Source organism: Dunckerocampus dactyliophorus, chromosome 20 (assembly GCF_027744805.1).
Source record: "Dunckerocampus dactyliophorus isolate RoL2022-P2 chromosome 20, RoL_Ddac_1.1, whole genome shotgun sequence".
Taxonomy (NCBI): domain Eukaryota; kingdom Metazoa; phylum Chordata; class Actinopteri; order Syngnathiformes; family Syngnathidae; genus Dunckerocampus; species Dunckerocampus dactyliophorus.
The window spans coordinates 12237354-12260433 of record NC_072838.1 but is presented as its reverse complement, the minus strand read 5'-3'; the positions used below and the strand labels follow the sequence as shown (position 1 = coordinate 12260433).

Below are 23080 nucleotides of genomic sequence, written 5' to 3'. Positions count from 1 at the left end.
TTTAAAAAAAAATAAGTGTATTTAGTTCATATGTTGTGCTTGGTTACTGAAGAGTAGTACGATGACTTGTGCTGAAATGTAGACAAACACTGCCATCTAGTGGCCACTTTGTGACTAATTCCAACATTCTCAACCGTTGATTGTCAATGGTGCGGCCTACACAATACACTCTAACGTGTAATATCTGATTATATGGCCATCATAATATAGTCTGTAATGCACTGTATATTATGGTATGGGAATATAATTGGTACCTTTTTAGTAATAATGACTGCAATAAGTAAATTTGATGTTTTTCAGTCGTTTACAATTCGAAATTCATGCAGCGACTGCGGCCATTAAAGAAAGTCTCCTTTTTCCTTTATTTAAATTCACAAATGTATTTATTGTCAAAAGAATTGATATTTTTGTCATTTTTAAGCAACATTTTTTGCACTGATGTGCACACATGTATATACACGTATTATGCTTCGAGGTAACGGTATTCTGTGTGTGCTATAAGGGAAATAATATGCAGAGAAATTGTTTGGTTGTCCGGGATGTTTGTTGAATATTTCATACGGTAAAATATAAGTGCATTGCAGCGCATTGTACTGCGCGGGGCAGTTTCAATTAGCTGCTTTCCGCGCATGAAGCTATTCACTGAAATACGAATTATTCTTATTGTTGATGGTGCTTATGCAAGGATTGTATGTTTTTATTAAATCATAATTTAAAAAAAACAGATGTGAAGGTGGGGGGAAAAATCCAGTTTATTACAAGGGGTTTATGTATAAAAGGTGAACACATTTGACACATGTATGTCACTTAGTTTGATATTTAAAAAAATGATGTAGGCCTGCGCCAGTTTGACGCCACGAAATAGAGATAACAATCCAAGGGAATGCATTTGGTCGATACAGAAGTGACTAAGTATAATTAGCAGAGCAGTTGTTCATCACGCATGTTTGCCTTGGCTTCATTCATCAGTGAGTCATTCTCATTGGCAGCCAAATGACTGTGTCACTCCATGACAGTCCAACATTGCTGATATAACTGTCACTTTTGAGGTAGGCGTAATGCGTGTGCGGACCTGAATTGTGCACACAACAGTCTTCGTTATTTGGAATTAGTATCGTTGGAGAATGCTGCAGTCAATCAAGAATGCACATATATCATTTTGTCATCAGTAATTTGGTTGCTTTAGGGTTTCTTTGCAGCGTAGTTGTCTTTAATGCTTAAAAAATAATCAATTTTGTTTTGGAGTATCATGTCTCAGTCAATATTGTTCAATAAGAACAATAATTAAATCAATAATACATTCTCACATTAGTGACACTGCATTGTGCACTACTACAGCTCGTGTTAATCACTTGAGGCACGAGGGACCCACGAGACGTTGCGTCGGCGTGCACGGCGCTGTCACGTTGTTACGTCAGCAACACTGTGCGCGCTCTTGATGCGTTCTTTTATTGTGACATGCGCACTAAGATCACTGCGGAAGCTTCGCCTCGGCTCTTAGCTGCCGTGACGAAAGGGAGGAAGCCTATTGGTCGCGAAGGAGCACAGCACAGTCTCATTGGATCACTTGAGGATCAAAACATTAAGTCCCGCCCCTTATCTGAAATTGAACATGGCGACTAGCACGATGCTCCACCTACCGCCTGGTCATGTGAGGCGTTCTTGAATGGGACAGCCCGTTGAGGATTGCAGGCTTGTGGTGCGTTCCAGACATCTCGGAAGTCAGAAAGTCACCGAGATGCCCAAATCTAACGTCACACATTAAAGCGATGATCAATGGAAATGTAAATACAATACAATATATCCATCTGTATTTATTGGTAATGCTAGATGTCACCATTCATCACACCTGCTCTGAATGGCCGTTTGTGAGAAGATATTCAACTTTGTGTGAAATAATTTAGTAAAATGAATGAAACAATTACATTTGCATAATCGCAAATGCCAGCATATGAACGTGTATGTGCCTCTAATGCCTTTGTTTTACATTAACTGTTCATGGCCACGTGAGCTCTTTCCAACACCTTAGATGTCTTGAACGCACCATTTGACTTGAGCTGCACGCAAAAATGGACTTCTGCTGCCTCCCTAAGGACAAAGAGGGAATTGCAGCGCTTGGCTTGACCTTGCTTTTACGCACAAGTCACCAGTACTTCCATGCGTCATTTAACTTAAATGCAAATAGACGGTGAACGTTAGCTAAGCATCTTTAAAAAAATATGTTTCTCTACTAAATCCGTAAGTGAACGCCTTTCAAAGCTATGACTCGAGCTTTATGTGTTTTCACCATTTTAATTAGATGCCTTTTATATCTAGTTAATTTTAATCTCCTAAGGTAGTTTTAAAGGGGATGGAGTGAGGCTTAATCGGTGCAGTGACCTCATAGCATCCCGGTAAGTCAGTCAGCTGCCTCTAACTCAGACATTCTTGGAGCCAGACGAGGCCAACACCACCAAGCATTGTGCTCTTTACATTGACCTTCGCTGTCTGCAAGTAATGGAAGCAAGGCCCGGGACACACACACACACACACACACTAATATCTGCTCCAACTCGGCAGCTCAAGGTTGAACCATAATTTAGCAAATCCCCGCACAAACTCCAGTCCAAAACCGTGACAGCGGTCAAATAGAAACAGCGACATTACGTCAAATATCCGTGTCCAAATCGGCGTCTTGGTCTCGAGAACCCCCCCCCCCCCCCCCCCCCCCCCAAATAGTTTACCTAATTTCTTACGACAAATGTCATAATTAACGGCAAAACTATTGAGAAAAACAGTTAAGGATAATTGGCCATTGATTTTGCCTTAGATTGAGCGACCAATCTAAATTATAGCGCAATATTATTCCCCTTGCACGCTTTTTTTAAAAGATAGAAACGCTTAATTATATGCACACTCCTTTTCTTTACTTGATAAAAAGCAGCACACCATACATGTTTATTTCCCAAGAACATTTTGGTGTCTTAAAAATACACTAAGCAAACTGAAACGTAGTTATTTCCAATGTTGAATGATTTGATTATTTGGACGCAAACCCATGAAGTGACTGCAGTTTTTAAAGCGTCATTCTGTAGTTGCGCACATGTTGTAGTTACTGTATAAGTCCAGTTCACTCTTTCAGCTTTCATTTCCATTGGAAACCGTTCACCATATGTCCAAATACCGTTTCAGGTGTATTAAAAGCATACGAGTGCAACTCAATATAAGGCGTGTAAATACGCTGTGGTTGACTGGAAAGCGCGATGTAACATTTGCGGCAAATAATAAAGAAATAATGGTGGCTAAAGTAGAGACGGGATGTGGACAATTGCATTCAAGTGTTTCCCATTTCACACATTCACATTGCAGGTTTATTGTGTTTATTTGTCAATATTCATCCTATACTTAATGTGAACCACTACTACGCAGTGTGCGGTGTTCCTTTTTTTATTCAGTTTGACTGATATAGTGTGAATAACGTCTGGCTGTTTCATTTATTGTCGCAGTAAACTCTACTTTATTTCCCTGTGTCTTCTAGGTCCATTGTGTCCTTGCATGCAATCCGTCAGCTCCACTGTGGTTTTGTCAAGATGTACTCCCGTTGACCGTGGAGTTGGTCACTTTCCCAGTTAGGCTCCTGTGTGGTCCTCGCGTTTCTGTCACCTGTGGAGGATAAAGACGTTATCAGCTACTCCTTGAATCAGGTACATTTTTTTTAATATTCACCCTTTTTCCTCGTCGTCTTTTCCGCTCCTAAACTCTGAGCTGTAATGCTTTTGACCCTGTTACACTCAAATGGTTTTAACACTCCCAGTCTGGCGTCATTGCAGACAGTGTATCATTCAAGTTCAAAAACAGAATTATACTTTCAAAAAGCTGTGTGCGTATAGCCTATGTGCAAAACAACATAAGAAAAACATAAAACATGAGCATAATTGACTTTGGTTGCGTGCGTACTGGCCACTTTTACGCATACTCGGTGTCCTTCAACCTTTATTCCAAATGTATCGTAATGCACACATAGTTGGCACCAGTCTCCCATTTGTGAACCTAGACAGTTTTTCCTTTTTGACTTGCAGGTGTAGCTCTTCCTTTTTTCCACCATAAAATGAACACAAAAACAAGCAGCACTAAAAGGCTTTGGGCCTTTTTTATTCCGATTGAAGGACTCAAACGACAGGAGGCTTCTTTTTTTGCAAAGGCGACTGAATGCGCCAATTGAGGGTGCTTTACAGCCCACAGGCCTACCTGACGTGGCGTTAAACTGTACGCTCAGATCCTCCTCACAATGAATTGTTGACTCGTAGTCTAACAAGCCTTTATGGCACACGGATTGGGCCATCTATATGTCGACTTGTTTGGCTGGGGGATAAAAAAAACGCACGGTGCCTTTACTGCAAATCAAGTGCTTGTTTGGAGTTAAGAAGCATGTTGACTGTTAAATGTGTGTTTTTTTCTGGCTGCTCAGATGGTTAAATGTGTACATAGCGTTTGTTTGAACTGAAAAAACGTGTTAACTGTTCAAATGTGGGTTTTTCTCGCTGCTAGGATGGTTGAGTGTACGTGTGTGTGTGACACAAATGTCAACAACATTCCCTCCTGAGGAAAATAGCATTCATTATTCTAATTCTATCAGAAGCAGAATAATCTTTGTTGATGAAGTACGTTAAAAACACAAGGGATTTGTTGCCTGTAGATTGTGACTGTAGTACTTCAGAGAAAAGAAAACACCAGAGGTGTGCAAACTTTATATTGAAATGTGAAAGGATGACGGGGCCACTTTATATATTTTCATTTTATGGAAAAAAATTAAGACAAAGCTTTATGCTATTATTAGTTAATAGTATCAACATTTAAACTTTCCCTCTATACAAACTCTCTTTTCCCTTTTTCGCTGGTTTAATTTTTTGTGCCAAGAGCCAATTAAAAAAACAAGCTGAGTGCTGCAAATTGCCCCAGGGTGGCACTTGGGTTACCACTGGAGTACTCTGCAACAATATATACATTCAGATGTGCACGATCAGAGAATATACATTTCGGACACGTTTGTACATTTAGGGCATGATACGTGCAAAGCAGCTGTTGAAATAAAACGTTAAATGGCAAGGGGAAAGAAGCTGCATCCCAAAATGATAGACTTATTGGTATAGTATGATTTTTTTGTTTCAGAAATGCTTAATAAGTGACATGAAGGAACAGCACGTGGTTACATTTGCACAATTCTACATGTCCGGAAAGAAGTAGGGAGAAGAGTTTATTTATACGCACTCTCCCATTGATCTACATTGATAATTCATTCTAACCATTCTACGTGTTGACACTGGAATATTTCGTTTGCTTACATTTTATCATTTAAATTAGGATAAATTTTAATGTCACTTTACTTTAATGACTTTAACTTTAATAATAAAGTTAAAAGTTGTCCGTTTTGCCACCATGAAAATAGGAACGCATGCCGTTTGAAGATCAGATCTGACTTAAACCCAAAACTTTAAACTAGGGATGTATCTCCAATATTAGTATAATTCACATTTCTCTTCACAGTTTGAAGTTATAGATTGACTTTATAGTGCGATCTTGTGACCCAAAGCGTGCGTAAAAGCAATTAAAGGAACTTCATCCGGGGCACAGTGGGCCCTTTTGCTCTTTGTGCCTCTTTTCCCTCCCCCGAACTTGAAGTCGACCGTTCAGACAAAGCTTTGGCTTTGAGGGGCTCTCCCAGTGCCAGACTGCACTTTGCTTGCCAAAAACATCTCACAAGAATGATGCTCGGAGACACTTCCTTTCAAGGTTAAAGCAATTTAACCACGCTGTTTGTCTGTGTTGTGTTATTTCACCGTCAAATCAAGCCGTCCAAGTGAAGTCTCGGTGATTGTTGCAAGTGTATCTTACCGTTGTTGTGTTCCTCAAGCTGCTGACTTTGAATCCGTGTAGGTGGCGACTTCCTATCATGCTTGGCCAGTTTTGTGGTGTCTGTCTGGCTGTAGGGGGGAAACTCAGCAGAATAGTAAAGCAGCTATAAAAACGCAGGTCTGTGCAGAGCTTGCCTTTGCTTTTCCTGTGCATCCTGTGCTCAATTAGAGCTTAAAAGCCTCTGCACACCTCGTAGAATTAGTCTGGACTGACTGAGAGGCGGAGCGTGTTGGTCCCAAAGATTTGTTTTGTTTGTTTCTCCCCCCCTCTTGCAATTTATCCAAATAAAATAAAAGCCATAAGGCCACAAGGCGCGCTCATGTCGAAACACACGCGAAAGCATCGTTTGCAAAAGTACATGTGATATTTTAAGCTTATGTTTCACATATGCCATCAGGAGCCCAAATGTTGGCACAGTCTGTGGGGCCCGGCCAGCCACGGCGGTCTTAATCCAAGCTCAAGTCTCTCATTCACAGCATATTAGAGTCAAGTTGCAGCCTCTCCACAACAAGCTCCACGGTGGCCTCGGAGCAGCCGCCCAGCGTGTATGCTCTGTCACATACCCGCCAAATAAAAGCAGAAATTGTATACAAACGCACCATAAAAGTTCTGCATTAAATTACAGACGACGTGCACAGCCAATCACCTCAAAAATCATCCCATAAAACAAAATCCTCTTTTAAAAAGCCCAATAGTGAGAATGCAACCCTTTTTCTTATCATAGACTTGGAAGGAAAAGTAGTAAAAAAAATGTAGATAAAAACATCTGGAAGCTGTTTTCATATTCTGGAGAAGGCATATTTTAATAAATATTTCCAGCAAAAACTCAAAGACATAGCCGTGCGTAAAAGTGGAAGGAAACAGCGAGCAAGCATGCTGCGAGAAATGGAGCGGTTTATTCCTCCGTGTTACGATGAAGTCAAACACACTAAGATTTCAAAGACGACACATTTGGAATTCAATTACATTTAGAAAATACGCTGCTTCGCTTCCCTTGTAGCAAATGCATTCCTCTGGACTACAACCATTAAACGATACAGACGCAATATAACACACTGTATTTAAGTGGACTCTTTTTCTCCCATATTTATTTTCACCTTCAGTTGAAACATTAGCCGCTACTTTGAACATGACCCTGATAACCAAATGCGCACTGAGCCAAATGCTGCTGTTGTAAACGCACCAAACGCTGATGACTAAGACATTTCTAAAAGCAGGCTTTGGAGATAAGCTTGACCGTCTCCTTCCTCCAATTCAGGTTATGTTGCAAAGGCTCCAGTCTGTACCATTTAAAGCATGCAAAAGTGCACCGAGAAGGAGTCAAATGTATTAAAATACACGTTTTGTACAGGTGGCATAGAAGCAACTGTGACATAAATTCGCATATCATTAAAGAGAAATTGGTGTGATCGCTCCAAAATCATGATAGAGTGATGGCGGTTGCAATTTCAAGGAATTCATTCCGAGTCTAGCATAGCTATAAACTACCAATGTCAAGCTTAACACACACAAACACACACACAGACGCCTGCACGCACACGCGCGCACACACACACACACACACACTCGTTGAAAATCTGTCAATTTCTGCCGCGTGGTCACGTGACCCCCGCCTTCGTGGAGTGGATGGAGATGGCTCTCCACGTCAGCTTACGTCTCCAAATTTCTGCCTGGCGGACTTGCTTCAAAGAGGCAAGAGGCACGGCGCTGCAGAGCCATGTTCAGGGCGGGTATAGACGAATCGGAGCCGAGCGTCGAGGCATAGAAGAGGGACGACTGCCGTGATGGATTTTGACGAGAGGGTTCCGGTCGGATCGAACATGTATCTACCCAGCTGCACCTACTACGTGTCGGCGGGGACTGACTTCTCCGCGCTGCCTTCTTTTTTATCCCAGAGCCCGTCCACCCGGCCCATGACGTACTCGTACTCGTCGAACCTTCCGCAGGTCCAGCCTGTCAGAGAGGTGACGTTTAGGGAGTATGCAGCAATAGACGCGTCAAGTAAATGGCCGCACCGGGGCAATTTGGCGCAGTGCTACCCCGGCGCGGAGGACATGGTGCACCGGGACTGTCTGTCGGCGCAGACCGCCGTCGTGGGCGACATGTTCGGCAAAGGCAGCCCAGCTTCCGCCGCGTACCACCACCACCACCACCACCACCACTCCACCGCCGGTTCCTCCAATTTCTACGGCAACGTGGGCAGAAATGGCGTCCTGCCGCAAGCGTTTGACCAATTTTACGAGACGGCGTACGGCACCCAGTCAGAGAGCCCCGTTGCTCACGGCTACACGGGGGACAAAACGCAGAGCAAGCAGCCCGGCTCGGCTGCGGAGGACGCGGCGTCGTGCCGGGACTCTGAAGCCAAGGATCCTCGGGAGGAGACGAGCAGCCCGGAGCTGTCTTCCGGCAACAATGAGGAGAAATCCAGCAGCAGTGGCAGCAGCAGTAAGTATTGCATGCATTAAAGTCGCCACCTTGCTTATAAGAGAAACTTTGTAATCTTCAGCGCTGCTGTTAAACATTTTATATGCTGTTTTATAAGCATATAATGTTTATAGAGGGCCCTTGGACCCCCCCTCCTTTCGCAACTTTCTTATAAACTGCACCATCTCAGGCCTGCTATTGAATTTGGGCGTGGAAGTTATTTTTCTTCTAATTCTAAAATGTATTTCAATACGGCATGAGCTGTATAATGCAGCTATTTGTCTCTTGCATTGTTAGGAGGGGGTGGTGTCACATTGCTCTGACAGTCAGGTCATACTAGTTTTTTGTGTTGGGCTATACCATAGTTAAATGCAGCACCTTTTTTCCTTATAGTCAGTTAACTATATTTAGCCTGCTGCTTCATCCCCTGCTGGAAAACGTCAAAGCCAATTGGCAATGTTGTTATAGGCAAAAAAAACATAAGAATACGATATAACATTTAGTTGTAATTAGTTGTTTTTGTAGCTAATTATGTCCCTCAATTCTAACCTTCCAGATGGACAGAGGACCCGCAAGAAAAGGTGTCCGTATTCCAAATACCAAATCAGAGAACTTGAGAGAGAATTCTTTTTCAGCGTCTACATTAACAAGGAGAAACGCCTGCAGTTGTCTCGGATGCTCAACCTCACCGACCGCCAAGTGAAGATCTGGTTCCAGAACCGTCGCATGAAGGAGAAGAAGCTCAACAGAGACAGATTGCAATATTACACATCCAACCCTCTGCTTTAGTCCCAGACAGGTCTTTGATGACGGACTCAGGCTGTGATGGTTGTTGCACCACCACAATGGCCGCGACAGGAGCACTAAAGACAACAGTGGTTAATTTCAAGTTCTCAGACACCTAAATGGCCAATATAGCGAGCTTGAATGAAGACTTTGCTTCAATGGACTTTTATTGTACTTTTCAGGCTCTTATTTTTTGGATGTATTGCGTGTGTGAGACAAAAGTCAACCATTCTATGCGCAATATTGTGATTCATGCTTTTTTTTTTAAGTTTTTAATCTGACTGAACCAGTGTATTTTGTTATAATAAATGTAATTAGATTTTTTGTTGTTGTTGTTGTTGTTGCAAAATCACACATTAGGAGGCGTTAATAAGTGAATCCGTGCAAACATTGGTGCGACCAAACGTGTTCAAACGAATGAGAATGTAACGTAATGTTTTATTGTGTGTCTATTTATTTTGTAGCCACTCGTTTACTATCTTTTCATTTCACAGTCTGTATAACAAGCAGGTTAATTGTGTTCCTTTTTTCTTGAGGATGAAGTATTTATACCCAGTTATCTTTTTAATATACCCAAATCCACAATTACCATTTGATTGACATTTTTAGTAGACTTTTTAGTCAAATGCTGCAGGCCTAACCAGACATAAGCTCGTCCACTGGATTCACGGGGAGTTGCACTGAGAGGTACACGCCCAAAACACAGGTATAAACATCCGGTTTTTGTTGTTTAGTTCCTTGACTCGGAATCGTTTGGTTCTTTCAGTCACACACACCATCTGAATATTAATATATTTTTTAAAATAACATTTAGGACGAAAAGCTGGTCAGGGTCAACGCATTGAATCTCCTGCTTGTTATACTCCAACACTTGTGTATTATACTATATTTCCAAATAAAACTAATGAAAATATCATTGAAGAGTGTGTGCTGGTTGCATGCGTTTGTCTTAGTTTTTTGGGACTAATTATACACTGGAGGCATTTTACATGCACCCCATATATAATATGTATGGCTGTACACAGAGTGAAATATTTAAGCAATGTTTTTCTTAATAATTTGGACTATTGCAGCTTCCACCTGCAAAAAAAATAAAAATACATTCAGTATTCCATAAATTGTAAAAAATTCAATATTGTAAAATACTGGTTCACCCTCTAATCATCTGCAGGACCCCCCGAGCCTTACATTATTGGTCTCGTAGTCTCAATTGGACTCCTGAAATTTAATAACTTTTGCACGACAATATTAGGTATTGATATGCACTTGTATACAGTATATCGGGACATACTGTACTTTATTCTTCACTACTGAAGTATAGACTTGACCTTTTTAAAATAGTATCTTTATAAATGCATCTGCTTTCATACGCCTTTTCTACATTATTTACATATTTACTGTATATATTGAGACGTTTATATTCAGATGTTAGTTTATCTTATCAGTTGTGTCCATGATATTATGTTTGGGAAAACACGCATGCACAGATTTTATTATTATTATTATTATTTTTACATTTTTTAAAGAAAGATTCTGTGCTTGAGTGTCCCTGCTGTCATGTCCCAGCCTGGCTTTGGAAAGCCTTGTTCCAACAGCTCTCATGTTTGGAAATGGTCGCCATATTTGCTGTTGTTATCGCTGTGTTTATGGCAGCTAGCCGCAGCGCATTGGCGTTCATATATGACAGTCAAAAGGGTCATAAACGCTGGCGAGAGAGAGGCTGAAGTTTATGGTTGTCCCTCTCCCTGCTGTAGTCCGGCCTTGCCTTGCGCGCATCTCTTACTGCGCGCTGGAATTCTGGCCCTAATTGCGGGACATCCTCCCCGTTGCCGAGGCAACGCTGCCATAAAAGCTGTCTGAGGGTCTGGAGCATTTGTACAATTGGAGTGCAGTGCAATAAACCGTCTGAGACCCAAGGTTATTAACTGTGTTACCAAGGAGGCGAGAGCCACGACAGCAAGAGGAAGGAAAGGGGAGAAACCTCTTCTTCTTCTTGCTTGTGTGCACTTCATTTTTGGAAAGGATTCCCTGGCGTGGGTTATCCACCTCCAATCAGTGTGCCTGCCAATGCTTGGATTGTGGACTGGACTCTGTTTTACCACCGGGCGGCGCTATTGGAACCAATGTCACGGCCGTGGATCTTTCACCTCTAACTTGCTCAGGTAAAAAAAAAAAAGACCAGCTTGACTTATGAATTGTCGCATCCGCCTGAAGAAAAAAAGTGTGTGTCATATTTAAAATAGAAGGTTTGTGGAGCTCTCAGCGCCGTGCGGAAGCCATTCTTCCCAGGGGCCCTAAAAGGCAACACATGTGCGCCATGCTGCATGTGCTGTTCATTTTGCTGAGCTGGAGCTTTCAAAACGGTCCAAGTCAAAGTACTGCTCGTTGTTGCAAAGCTGCAGTCTTCTTCCTGTTGGTTGTTGTGCGGCTTGTCCCCCAAACGAATGCATCCAAAAACTTTAAATCACAGCGACTTGCTCGAGGGTTCATTCATCTTCCTCCCTTTCCCATGCACACAGCAACGTTTGACGCCCTTCCAAAAACACTCAGCAAACGTGCCAAGTGTGTAAAAAGTCTTATTAGTCAAGTCGATTGTTGCTTCTGATAGAACACCGATTGCCTCTCCTTTTTCCTTCCGCTCTCCTTGCCCTTGAGGCCATTCGGTGTCTGTGGACGTCAGTGCGTGTGGACTAGCTCTCCTTCCCCCTGTTTTTTGTCTCCTGTGAAAAATAAAGGCTTCCGCTGGATGTAATAAAACGCCGCATTATTGTTCATAGCTGCACTCTGGACGAACATGATCCGACCCTGAGTGCCTCTTCGGCCACCATTATAGGGAGCTGATCAAAGTCAGTGGTCAGAGTAAACTGTTGGGAGGCTAAAATGGCCAGGCAGCTGTGAAAATGAAGATTTAATAGCCACAATTAATAACTGCAGCAGAAAGATATCGATAGCACCCCACATCCTCTTCCCCACTAAATGGCACAACAGGCCCAAATAGTAAAATACAGGGCGCACATAATTAATTGATGTATTTAGTTTCCCCGTTGGCTCATATGTCCAAGAAGTTGGCAGGACACAGGAGGAGAATATACATGCTTTGGATTTACTCCTAGTCTTTATTTAGGCCAGCCTTGGGGTGCATTTATTTAGCGTGGCGCATATACTGTGCAATTTTGTGTCAAAGTCGGCAGCATAGAATGCAAAATGTATGCGTCGTGCACTGTTTTTTTGCATGACAAATTGCTGCAATTGTTTGTGAAAATGAAATAACGTGGCTACACAAACGCGCAATTTAAAATAACAAAGATCTAATTTCATATATGTGTTGATTTCCACGATTTCCCCTCTTTTTGTGTACCCGAATTCGGAGGCTGCTGGCAAAGATGGCCCAGATTATCTTGAGCAATAACAGAGGCTACATGCATGGTCAAGGACCCTTCGAGGGGGTGGAAGGAAAGTTTTATTTTTATTGTAGGCCCTTGTGGCCTTAAATTGGACCAACAAGTGGAGGTGTACGTGCAAACACTTGCAACTATTTGTATATAGATATGAACACCAATTTATTCTACATTTCTGTTGTACTACTGACGAAATACGTAAAACCTTTTTTTTTTTAAAGTCCAAAACAACACGCTTTACTAAAATGACACCGTCATTTTTTTCAAAAATATTTTCCAAACCCCTCACGGCTCAGAATTATTTTCGTGAGTTTCATCTTTAACTATCACATATTGTATTCTTACATAAATACTAAAGGGATCAAATATGCTCATCAAAATGTGCTATTTGCGATGTGCTCCACGTCCAACGTCAACCTCGCAATTTACTAGAATACTTCTTACATGTAACGTTGGATTTGTGATAATGTATGATTAAAACCAGTCTAATAGCTCTTTTATTTGTTTATACCTGTGGCGAACTTGCTATCACACTTAAGGCGCCTTTATGGATTTTACACAATTTCTAATAAATCAGAGGTGTGCAAACAAAGGAAATATATGTACTGTAAGGCTGTGCCATTCAAGGACACCCTCTAAGGATAATAGACAAAAAATGTATTGTTTGATATCTGTATTTCTCCTCTGGCCATTTTAGTCCAAACAACTTTTTTTTTTATTTTTTTCATAGAGCTGAAGAGCTCCAGCTGTCTCGAGGCTGGATGATGCCCCGCATAAAAGTGCTTTTTACCAAGACATTCGCCATGGGCAAATTGTTCTAGAAAACGTTTTATTACCTCCAAGTCGTCCCATGGCTTTGCATTTTATGCCTTTGTTTGGTGGCTTTTTTAGCTGCCCATACAGGTTTGTGCTAGATTTACCATTCTGTAAATCCGTAAATATTGACTTGCATCTACTGTATAGGTCTTTATGATGTATTCATATTTATTGCACATGCATACAGAGGTTTATGAGATTTCAGATGCTTGCATGCTTCATACATTCCTATTTTAGTGTGTCCTAAAACTTTCATAGTGTATCATGGTGGACGTCGATTCTATTCAGGCTGTAATGGTGGTGCATTAAGGCAAGATGAAGGCATACAGTGTTGGCTGTGCTCTCTTCGTCCTCAGCTCCATGATAGATGTGCTACGTAGGGCTGCGAGTGGGCGGGACTTTGCGCTTTGCAGCCTTCCTATTGGTCGTTCTGCGCACACGCTCGAATGAGGGGTGCTCCTAATCATATCCAGCATGTTTTGCACAAGAAATGTCAGACAGAGGGGGCTATCTTCTCCCTTCGCCAAAATACTCTACAATAATGTCATGTTCGGACAGTCCATCAGGAAATGCCTTCTTGGTGGATTCACTGATCAGCGGGCGGGCTGAGAACTGTGGAGGTCATTACGCTGGCAGCGCCGCCGTGTGTGTGCCTCACAGCACCGCTACTGAAGTGCCTTACGGACTACACAACTATGGATACTTCCCAGGTATGGCCAAGCGGACTGAAGTGGGCCCTCAAAATTTGGTCAGCGGTCCTGGGGCATACCTGTCCAGTATGGAGATGTGGATGGACGCCCAGAGGTCATGTCGAGTTGAGCAAGAACGCTCCGTGGGTCCTCAGGTCACGCCCTGCTCTTTTCCGCAGAACATTAAGGAGGAGAGCACCTATTGCCTCTATGAGCAGCCCAAGTGCCCCAAAACTTCTGGTCCCGAAGACCTGACTTATTCGAGGCTAAGTTCAGCCGGTTCTTGCACAGTGAGCGATAGCGGAGGTGGCGGCGGTGGTGGAGGAGGAGGAGGCTCAGTGCCTGTGCCGGGCTATTTCCGCTTGTCTCAGACCCACGCTCACCCTCATAAACTTTACAACGCCGACGGCCCACAGCCGAACCCTTCCTACTCTCATTTGGGCCCACACTCCAGCGCCCCTGCCCGCTTTCACTCGCCACCGACCTCGACTCAAGCTCCAAGCGCGGAAGGGAGGAGGGACACCACTGAGGACCCGGTGTCTGCAGCAGACCGGCAGCCCCACGCTGCACCGGCGAGCGAAGATCCACGCGAGTCCACGGATGCAGAAGGATCCTCAGCTGAGGAAACAGACGAGCAGGACAAGGAGAGGCCAGAGAAGGACAGCAAAGGTAATCGCAGTTCATTGTGGGTATTTTCTTGCACTGCATGCTGTGTTTGCATGTAGCACCTGTTAATTAGCAGAACTGTGAATCTCACTAACACAACTGTCATTATCTAATCGTTGTAATGCTGTTAATATTCATATGAACGTAAAGAAATATGCCCTCATTATTGTGGCCGGTGAGGAACATTGCTATGGTTATTTGATGATCAGCAATAGGTTTATAGAAACCTATGCATTTAGAAGAGATGTTAAAATATTTAATGCGTAAAATGTTTTATTTTACTCCTATATCTTGTTGTGTTTTAATTCTTGTTTCCATACTTCCATTTTAACTGTTTTTTAATATTGCAATTGACACAAAGATACAAATACATATCAATAGATTGCCACACACACACACGCACACACACACGCATTGACGCAGTGCACACACACTCATTAACACACACTCACTGGCTGGGAACATTCATACACACACACGTGACATGACAACGCAAAAGTACCATTGGACACACACGCTGACCCAAAAATACAAACCCACACATTCTGACACCCACACCAAAATGCAAATGCTGCAGTCCATCACTTACAAAAATACATGCAACTCACCCACTGCCTGATACAAAGAGACGTCACAGAAACACAAGACATATACACTCAAAATACAAAAGACACAAAAATACATAGACTCACTCGCTAAAAGATACAACAAATACACACACTTTCACTGACATAAAAAGATGCAAAAGACCAATAGGCTACACACTACAAAATACATATAAAAAGATGCTAAAAGATATAAAATACATACAGTATACACACACTGACTGATACAGATGCAAACAAAAATGCATATACACAACTGTTTGCCTGCCACAACCATCGGAAACACACAGACATACACAAATACACAAACGGATGCAAAATATAACACACGATACAAATGCAAAAGATACAAAAAATACACACACACAACTCACAGACACACTCTCACCATTACTAATAAATACACCACACTGTTGACATACAAAAGGCTGCACGCACTGCCACAAATACCCACTGTTCCAAATATAGAAATACACACTCTCACTTACGTATGTACAGAAATGTATACAAACATTCACTGACGCAAAGATGGAAAAATAGATGCACACATTGGCTGACGTAAAGATACACGTTGACCGGTATAAAGATAGAAAAATACACATAAAAAGTGTCTGGCTGTTGCAAACATTCAAGACAGTGCAGTCTATAACGCATGTGTGTCCTTCCCTCTGTAGGAGACAACAAAAGTGACAACGCGGCCAATTGGCTGACTGCAAAGAGTGGCCGGAAGAAGCGTTGTCCCTACACCAAGCACCAGACTCTGGAGCTGGAGAAGGAGTTCCTGTTCAACATGTACCTGACTCGAGAGCGCCGCCTAGAGATCAGTAAAAGCGTGCACCTGACTGACAGACAGGTCAAAATCTGGTTCCAGAACCGCAGGATGAAACTGAAGAAAATGACGCGGGAAAACAGGATCCGGGAGCTCACCTCCAACTACGGATTTTCGTGATGAACGAGGTGACAAAAAACACATTTAAAAAGGAAAGAATATTCGTCTAATGAATGACACCCTCCACCCCTCCCTTCCACACCTCCATTACTACCACCACCACGCCCCAACACCCATACATACATACACACACACACACACACACACACACACACACACACACACACTTCACACGTGGGCTTTATTTCCAGACACCCTATATACGTGACTTCAAATGGAAACATTGTGTCTCTTCTGTCGTATTATTGACTAAATGTAGTCAGTGGAGTAAATTCATGCAAAAAAAAAATCAAATCAAATAATAGAAGACTTGTCCACACATTTCATTTTATTTTTTTAGTCAACACTGTACGAATTTTTGACTCCAATTTGCATGGGCTCACCACGAGAATATTAACAATAATAATGATAACAATAATAAGCCACCAGTGACCATTTTCGGTGTATAGTCGGCAGGCCTCTTCGTGTGTATAAATTAGAGCAACAGTCTTCCACGAAAAAAACATATCATGTGTTTGGACTTGTATATATTTTTGTGTACATACCAACATTGTGTTTTGTGTCATGCTGAATAAATTATCGCTCTGTCGCATTATGGAGTAGCTGCTTGTGTTTTTGCTCTCTGTTGTTCGTGTGTGTGTGTGTGTGTGTGTGTGTGTTTTATAATGGCAGGTTTGGAATCAAACTTAGGGGGGAAAAAAAAGAAAAAAACACAATGACTACCACAGTGGATTGTTTTATTTTAAGACGAGCATCCGTGCGATGTCCTGGGTAATTGCCATCGGAAATAATGAAGAAATGAGGCTATAAGGCGTCTAGCTGCATGCAGGCGGCTATTGTAGAGTTTTATGACTGGCTGCTATATGAGCTTTCTCCCTCTCCTCTAAGAGCTGCTTCAGTCGTGGGAGAGTCTTTCACACGGAGAGGAGGCCCTCTTCTCCCGGCTTCTAATCCCATCACTGTGGATAAAAATAATCTTTTACATTGGGAATTATTACAAGGACGATGCATGGGTAAGTGCATTTCATTCTTGCGGATTTGTCTCTTGTGTACCTTGCTGTGTCTGCAGCAGTGTAAATAAATACAGTAGCCCACGTCTTCATTGATTATGTGTGACTGGACCGGCTTGCATATTATTATTATTATTAAATATGACTTGTTGTTGACTTGCCCCCAGATGGACTGTCGAGTGGTTTAGGTAGTTTCATGTTGTTGGGGTGCTTTTCTAACTCTGCAACATGAAACTGTCTTAATTGCCCCCAGTTATGCACATCGATGACGAATGGAGAGCAAAAGCAGGGATTAAAAAAAAACCCACAGGGAAATATGCAGTGACGTGGGGGTCTGATTAGAGAGACGAAGCTTGGCTGCTGCTGTGTGCATTTTGTTTTTCCATTTTGGACCATACCACGAGCCTACTATGTTGCTCTGCTGCAGACTGCATCTGTATGAATACATTTAATGTAAAAAAAAAATGCGTTATTGCCATAACTAGAGTGACGCAGACACGCCAGACAAGGCCTCGGTTACGACCACTGCAGTGGAGGGGAAGGGGAAGGTGAATGGGCCAACAGCGACCTCCGTGGGCAGTGAGACCGGATGCTTCCGCTGCGCAATAGTGCCTCAGACAAAAGGAGGGGAAGGGCTTTATGGCGATATTTAGATCCGCCAGACAGGCTGTTATCTGCGGGCAAACGCAGTGAATAGCCCCTGTGGTAAAGTAGGTGAAAAAAACAGCCTGATTTAGGTTTACAGCCTGAGAGCTATTGCAATAGTGGCGTGTTTTCTACATCTGAGGAGTTTGCTGAGGGTCTATTCTGAGACTCCTTCCTGTGCCCCCTCCCTCCCCGGCCACGTTTGATGTATGTTTACCAAACGATGTACACTAATGCTACAACTATGTACACCTTGTGTCCATGTATCATCATGCCATCTTTAATCTATAATATCTAGCCTTTGTGCGCAGCTCCATGTTTAAGAACCAGTTGTGCAAAAATACACATGCGTGTGTCACACTTATGAGCGTCCCTGTGCATGTTAGAGCTTTACTAAAATACTAGCCGGTGCAAACATGAATTTAGGTGTGTTTATTCACACAAAACTGTCGTTCTAGTCAATTCAATTCAATCGCACTCTGCAACGCTGCGACCATTCCAAGTGTGTTGTTCCTTGTGCGTAATTTGATTCTAAAAGAGGGGAACCACAGCCACCACTTGCATATTTTAGCCACATGTAAGTGTAAGGTTTCACTGAGACACTAACTAAATGCCAGCAGGCTTATTTGTTAATGGTGGCGATGATGGTGAACTATACACAGGCCCTTGCAAGCGATAACGTTGCAAACAATAAACAAGGTTAGAGAAGCAGAGTCCGTCGTCGTGGTGTTGCTTGCAAAAACATTTAAAAAATGTTCAGCCCCTTGTTAAAATGTACTACATTTATCTTTACTTTTGCATTTTTCATTTAATTGTAATTCTGACTTTGTTAGCTATTTTGTAACGTGTATGCAAATGTGCTAATTTGTAAACCATTTCATTCATAAAATGCTAAATACTTTTCATTTTATTAAACAATTATTATGGTCTTGCATGTAAAAATGTGGCCTCTCTGAAGAAAACGTTGAATAACAATGATAGAAACACAATATTTAATTTACACGAATAAGTCGTCCTTTTTCAAACTAAAGTGCCGTGTTTTCCCCTCAAGCTGCCCTGTCAGAACTATCTCATTACAACAAATGAATATCGCAGTTGTATTCACCGAACGTTTGCTACTAACGCCGTGATTTGCAACCTCGAATGATCCTTAAAGTTAATAAGCATGTTGTATTTACACACCACAAACGCAACACGGCAGCAGGTATAGCATAGACATTAGCCAAATTGGAATAACACAGTCCAAATAACGACTATAAATAAGCTCTGAGAGGTACGAAATGCCATTGCCTTTAACCTAAAAAGTGAGGACTAATAAAAGAATCAGACGACGTCTAACAGTGTTAAAATATTCAATGAAATGATGAAAGTAGTTCAGGACAATGCGGATTATCGACCTAAACTGTATGCATGCGCTCAGCTGTTTATAACATTGTCTTTGGTGAGCATGCAGCAATGGGTAGGGTGCTTACGTGGCCTATAAAATAACTCATAAAATAAGCTTCGAAAATACTGTGTCGTTTGCAGCAAAGCTTTAACATGAAGCAGCAGCACCAGCAAGTTGACACCCCCCCTTCCCGCATTACGTCATTCATGTTTCATTCATATCTTTTTCCAACGTCTAGCAGTTTGTATTTATTTATTTATTCTTATTTTTCAAACTAGTGTTTGTTATTGGGGAAGTGGGGTGCGTATTTAATGACCAGAGGCGATTGATTTATACTTTATTGTTCAGCCTTTATGATCACGTGTGTCTGCTGTCCAATGGCATGGCGGCGTGGCTCCCTGCACATTACAAGCCCACTGTAGTTGTGTGAGGGGCCAAGTTGCTACTTGATTTCTCCACATTGTTATTTTGTGAGGCTGGCTTTACTGCGTGTGTATGTGTGTGTGTGCGTGCGTGTTTTTTGTTGTGTTGTTGTTGCATGGCTCTGCTAACTGCGTGCATGTGAACGTGTAGTACTTTGCGGCCATGTCGACATCCGGAGCGGTGACTAGTTACTACGTCGATTCCCTCATTCTCCCCGAGAGCGAGGAGCTCTCCATGCCGAGATACCCCACAGGGCCCGGGTACCAGCACGCCAGACAGCATCCCCCTTCCATCAGTGACCACAGCGAGCTCGGGGCTTGTACCTTCACGTCCAAACCGCCTGTATTCGGCGCGTCATGGAGCCACGTCCCCGCTCAGTTCCCAGGCACCGTCTCCTCTGTGTATCATCACCCGTATGGTCACCCCCAAGGCCCTGTCGGCGCTGAGTCAGACGCCCGCTACCAGTCATGGCTCCTGGAGCCCATGACCGGATTACAGACGCCCCACCATTACGGAATCAAACCCGAGGCTCAAGGAACGATGCCCGGTTCGCACACGGCGCTGCTGCTCTCTGACTACAGCAGTGGCCCGGTGGCTGCATCTGCCGCGGAGAAAGAAGCACTATCGGGTCGGGGAGTTGACGTGGCCGTGGAGAGTGAAGAGAAGCAGGGCCTGGATCCAAGTAAGTCATGCATGTTGCTTTTGTTATTAATATCATGTAAGGCTGCGTGGACTGGCGCGTCACATCCCTGCACCCCCCTATTAATTGGCATCCCCTTCCATCCTTAGTTGTGATCCACTGTGTGTTTATGTGCATTTGTCCGGTCACCCCCACCCTTCCTCCTCCCCCCAAAAATCGAGTCCTCACCCCCGTGTCGCCCCACTCTTTCCAGATAACCCCGTGTCCAACTGGCTCCACGCGAGTGCAACCAGAAAAAAGCGCTGTCCGTACACAAAGCACCAGATCCTGGAGCTGGAGAAAGAGTTCCTCTTTAACACCTACCTGACCAGGGACCGTAGGTACGAGGTGGCGAGGCTCTTAAACCTCACCGAGAGACAGGTTAAAATCTGGTTCCAGAACCGCAGGATGAAGATGAAGAAGTTTAACAAAGATGGCGCATCTAAAGATGAGTGACTCCATATGACAAAATGAGGCCAATAGCGAGCTTTTCCTGCTGGAGCCTCGTCTGATTCAAAGCAGCAGAACCTATTGGGCTTAATTGTCTTGTATAAAAGCATGTTAGGCTCTCGTTTGATGCGACTACCTTTTTATATTGCACAATTTTAACAGTGCCCTGTTTTTTAGTTGTCCCTTTCATATGGTGTTTTTTTTTTATTAGTACCTCGTTAAAGTGACTTAGTTGGTCTCTGTGCTTGTTTGTGTATGGATGTTTTCCAGCTGTGTGTTCTGGTTTGTAGCTTATTTGTTGTCTATTTCACAGTCACCCGAGCTAGTTTGTAAAATGTGTTTGATTTTTCAATTGTTTCTTCTCTATTATTGCTAGAATTATGAGTTTAGTCTGACGTTGACCACATAGTGTGAAGATAGGTGCTACATCTCAGAAAACCTCCTGGAAGTGCTTACTGCATTAGAATATTCTATATTGAAGCTCTATATGTTACATTACATGACTGACTACCTATATGTGTTTATCAACTACCTACAATAACCTATTTTCTCTCATGACAAATTGTTGTAGAATCGCTTGCATTAGAAACAGAAATAAGCCTACATTTCAGGAATTGACTTTTTTTTTGGAAGGAATTGTCCATAGTGATGAGAAATTAAATAACACTGTAGGTTATAATTGATTACCTCTTGGTCCGCCGACCGTCTGTTTGGTTCTCAAATGTAATTTGTACTTTATTTATTAAAATAAAACAAATTATATCTGCACAAAAAGGGCTAGTGCTGAATTGACGCTGCTTTCCTGTGTATTGTAAGAATAAAACACATCAAATACACAGAAACAATGCAAAAAAAACCCATAATAATAAAAAAATGAGTATATTATGTTGGGGTGTACAGTAAGGACGTATGGCAGAGGATGTTGATGGCTCTATAGAGCCGTAAAAGACAATTACCGCTATAACATTTTATGGGGTGCAAAGCGCTGCGAGGAAAGCGGACACAAAACAAGAAAAAAAGACATGGAGGACTTGAACAGTTGAAGCATATCCCTTATTTCTTTGAATTAAAATGACAAGCCACGTATTGGACTCAATCAATTCGTTTCAGAATAAAATTCCAACAGAAAAGATCGTCTTTGTGAAAGATGTGGGTTTAAAACATGGCCTCCTCCAAGGCATGGTTCAAGTCTGTGCAAGTTGCCAAATATTTGACACATGGACAGAACATATGGAATCACATGATGGCTGATTCCCCTCTGATGTCCGTATAGTTGCAGTTCAGCGTGATAGTCTGCATTAACAGCAGAAAATGTTGGATTATTAGAAGACTCGCTTGAAGGTGAGACTCTGTTGTGACGCGCTTAGGGGGACGCAGATGGACCCAAACTTCAAAGACTCGACAAGAGACAGTGCAATAAAACGCCTGGTCTCCTATACTGTCTGGCATTCCACTTTTAATGGCTTTATGGCCGTCCAGACACAATTAGGCTGTTTCCAGAATGGCACCCATTTGTTTTTTCTTCTCTTTGGGTCTGGACAAAAGGCCGAGCGGAAATGATCAGCTTTATTGGAGTCTTCCCAACGGGGACGCGCAAGCAGGACTCACGGTCATTTGGGCTGAGCCTTTGTTTCTACCTGGGAACATTCCGCCCTCTGGACTCTATTGCACCGCGTCGAGACAGCCATAAAGACACACTCAGATGCGGCTGTGCAGTTGGAGTATTAACAAATACAACTACTAATAGGGAGCATTAAAATACGCCACCACTGGACCTTAATAGTGCACTTAATGCATAACTGTCCACCATTAATATGTGTATTTTTAATATTTTCACAGATACAACCATTTTGTATAACGTCCAGTGCATTTTTTTTGTCCACTTACGCTGCAAAAAGCACAAATTTAACGCCACAACACTACGGCCTTCGCTTCTTGCAGTTTCTTGAACTGACCAGAGGGTGGCGACACTGTTCCACAACATGTCTTAAAGCTTTAATAAGCCGTCTCCACTCTTTAATGAACCTGCTGAGCGGTGCTGTTGGTGCGAGAAATACTGTAGTAACATTTTAAGAGTCCAACCAAACAATTTGACACCTTTTTAACAATCTCTGCACGGCACAGGAGCCAAATTCTCTTGCCTGCGGTTAGAATGAATCAGCGCAGCAGGACGACTGCTTCAACACTCATGGTTGAACGTAAATGTTTCGTTTGTGTTGTGTTTGACGTAAACGCGAACGGTTTCAAAATATCGTAACTGC

At 42.6% G+C, this 23080-nt stretch overlaps 3 protein-coding genes across 3 annotated transcripts; all 3 read left to right on the top strand.

Annotated features, from left to right (window-relative positions):
* Positions 1-7560: 7560 nt before the first annotated feature.
* LOC129172813 (homeobox protein Hox-A11a-like) lies at positions 7561-9967 on the top strand. Its single transcript, XM_054762883.1, has 2 exons — positions 7561-8337; positions 8873-9967. The coding sequence occupies exons 1-2, from the start codon at positions 7677-7679 to the stop codon at positions 9103-9105; spliced, it is 894 nt and encodes a 297-aa protein (XP_054618858.1). The 5' UTR covers positions 7561-7676; the 3' UTR covers positions 9106-9967.
* Positions 9968-13806: 3839 nt separating this feature from the next.
* LOC129172808 (homeobox protein Hox-A10-like) lies at positions 13807-16392 on the top strand. Its single transcript, XM_054762879.1, has 2 exons — positions 13807-14674; positions 15951-16392. The coding sequence occupies exons 1-2, from the start codon at positions 13807-13809 to the stop codon at positions 16223-16225; spliced, it is 1143 nt and encodes a 380-aa protein (XP_054618854.1). The 3' UTR covers positions 16226-16392.
* Positions 16393-18920: 2528 nt separating this feature from the next.
* On the top strand, positions 18921-22938 carry hoxa9a (homeobox A9a). The gene is made up of 2 exons (XM_054762886.1): positions 18921-20372; positions 20584-22938. The coding sequence occupies exons 1-2, from the start codon at positions 19853-19855 to the stop codon at positions 20823-20825; spliced, it is 762 nt and encodes a 253-aa protein (XP_054618861.1). The 5' UTR covers positions 18921-19852; the 3' UTR covers positions 20826-22938.
* Positions 22939-23080: the final 142 nt, after the last annotated feature.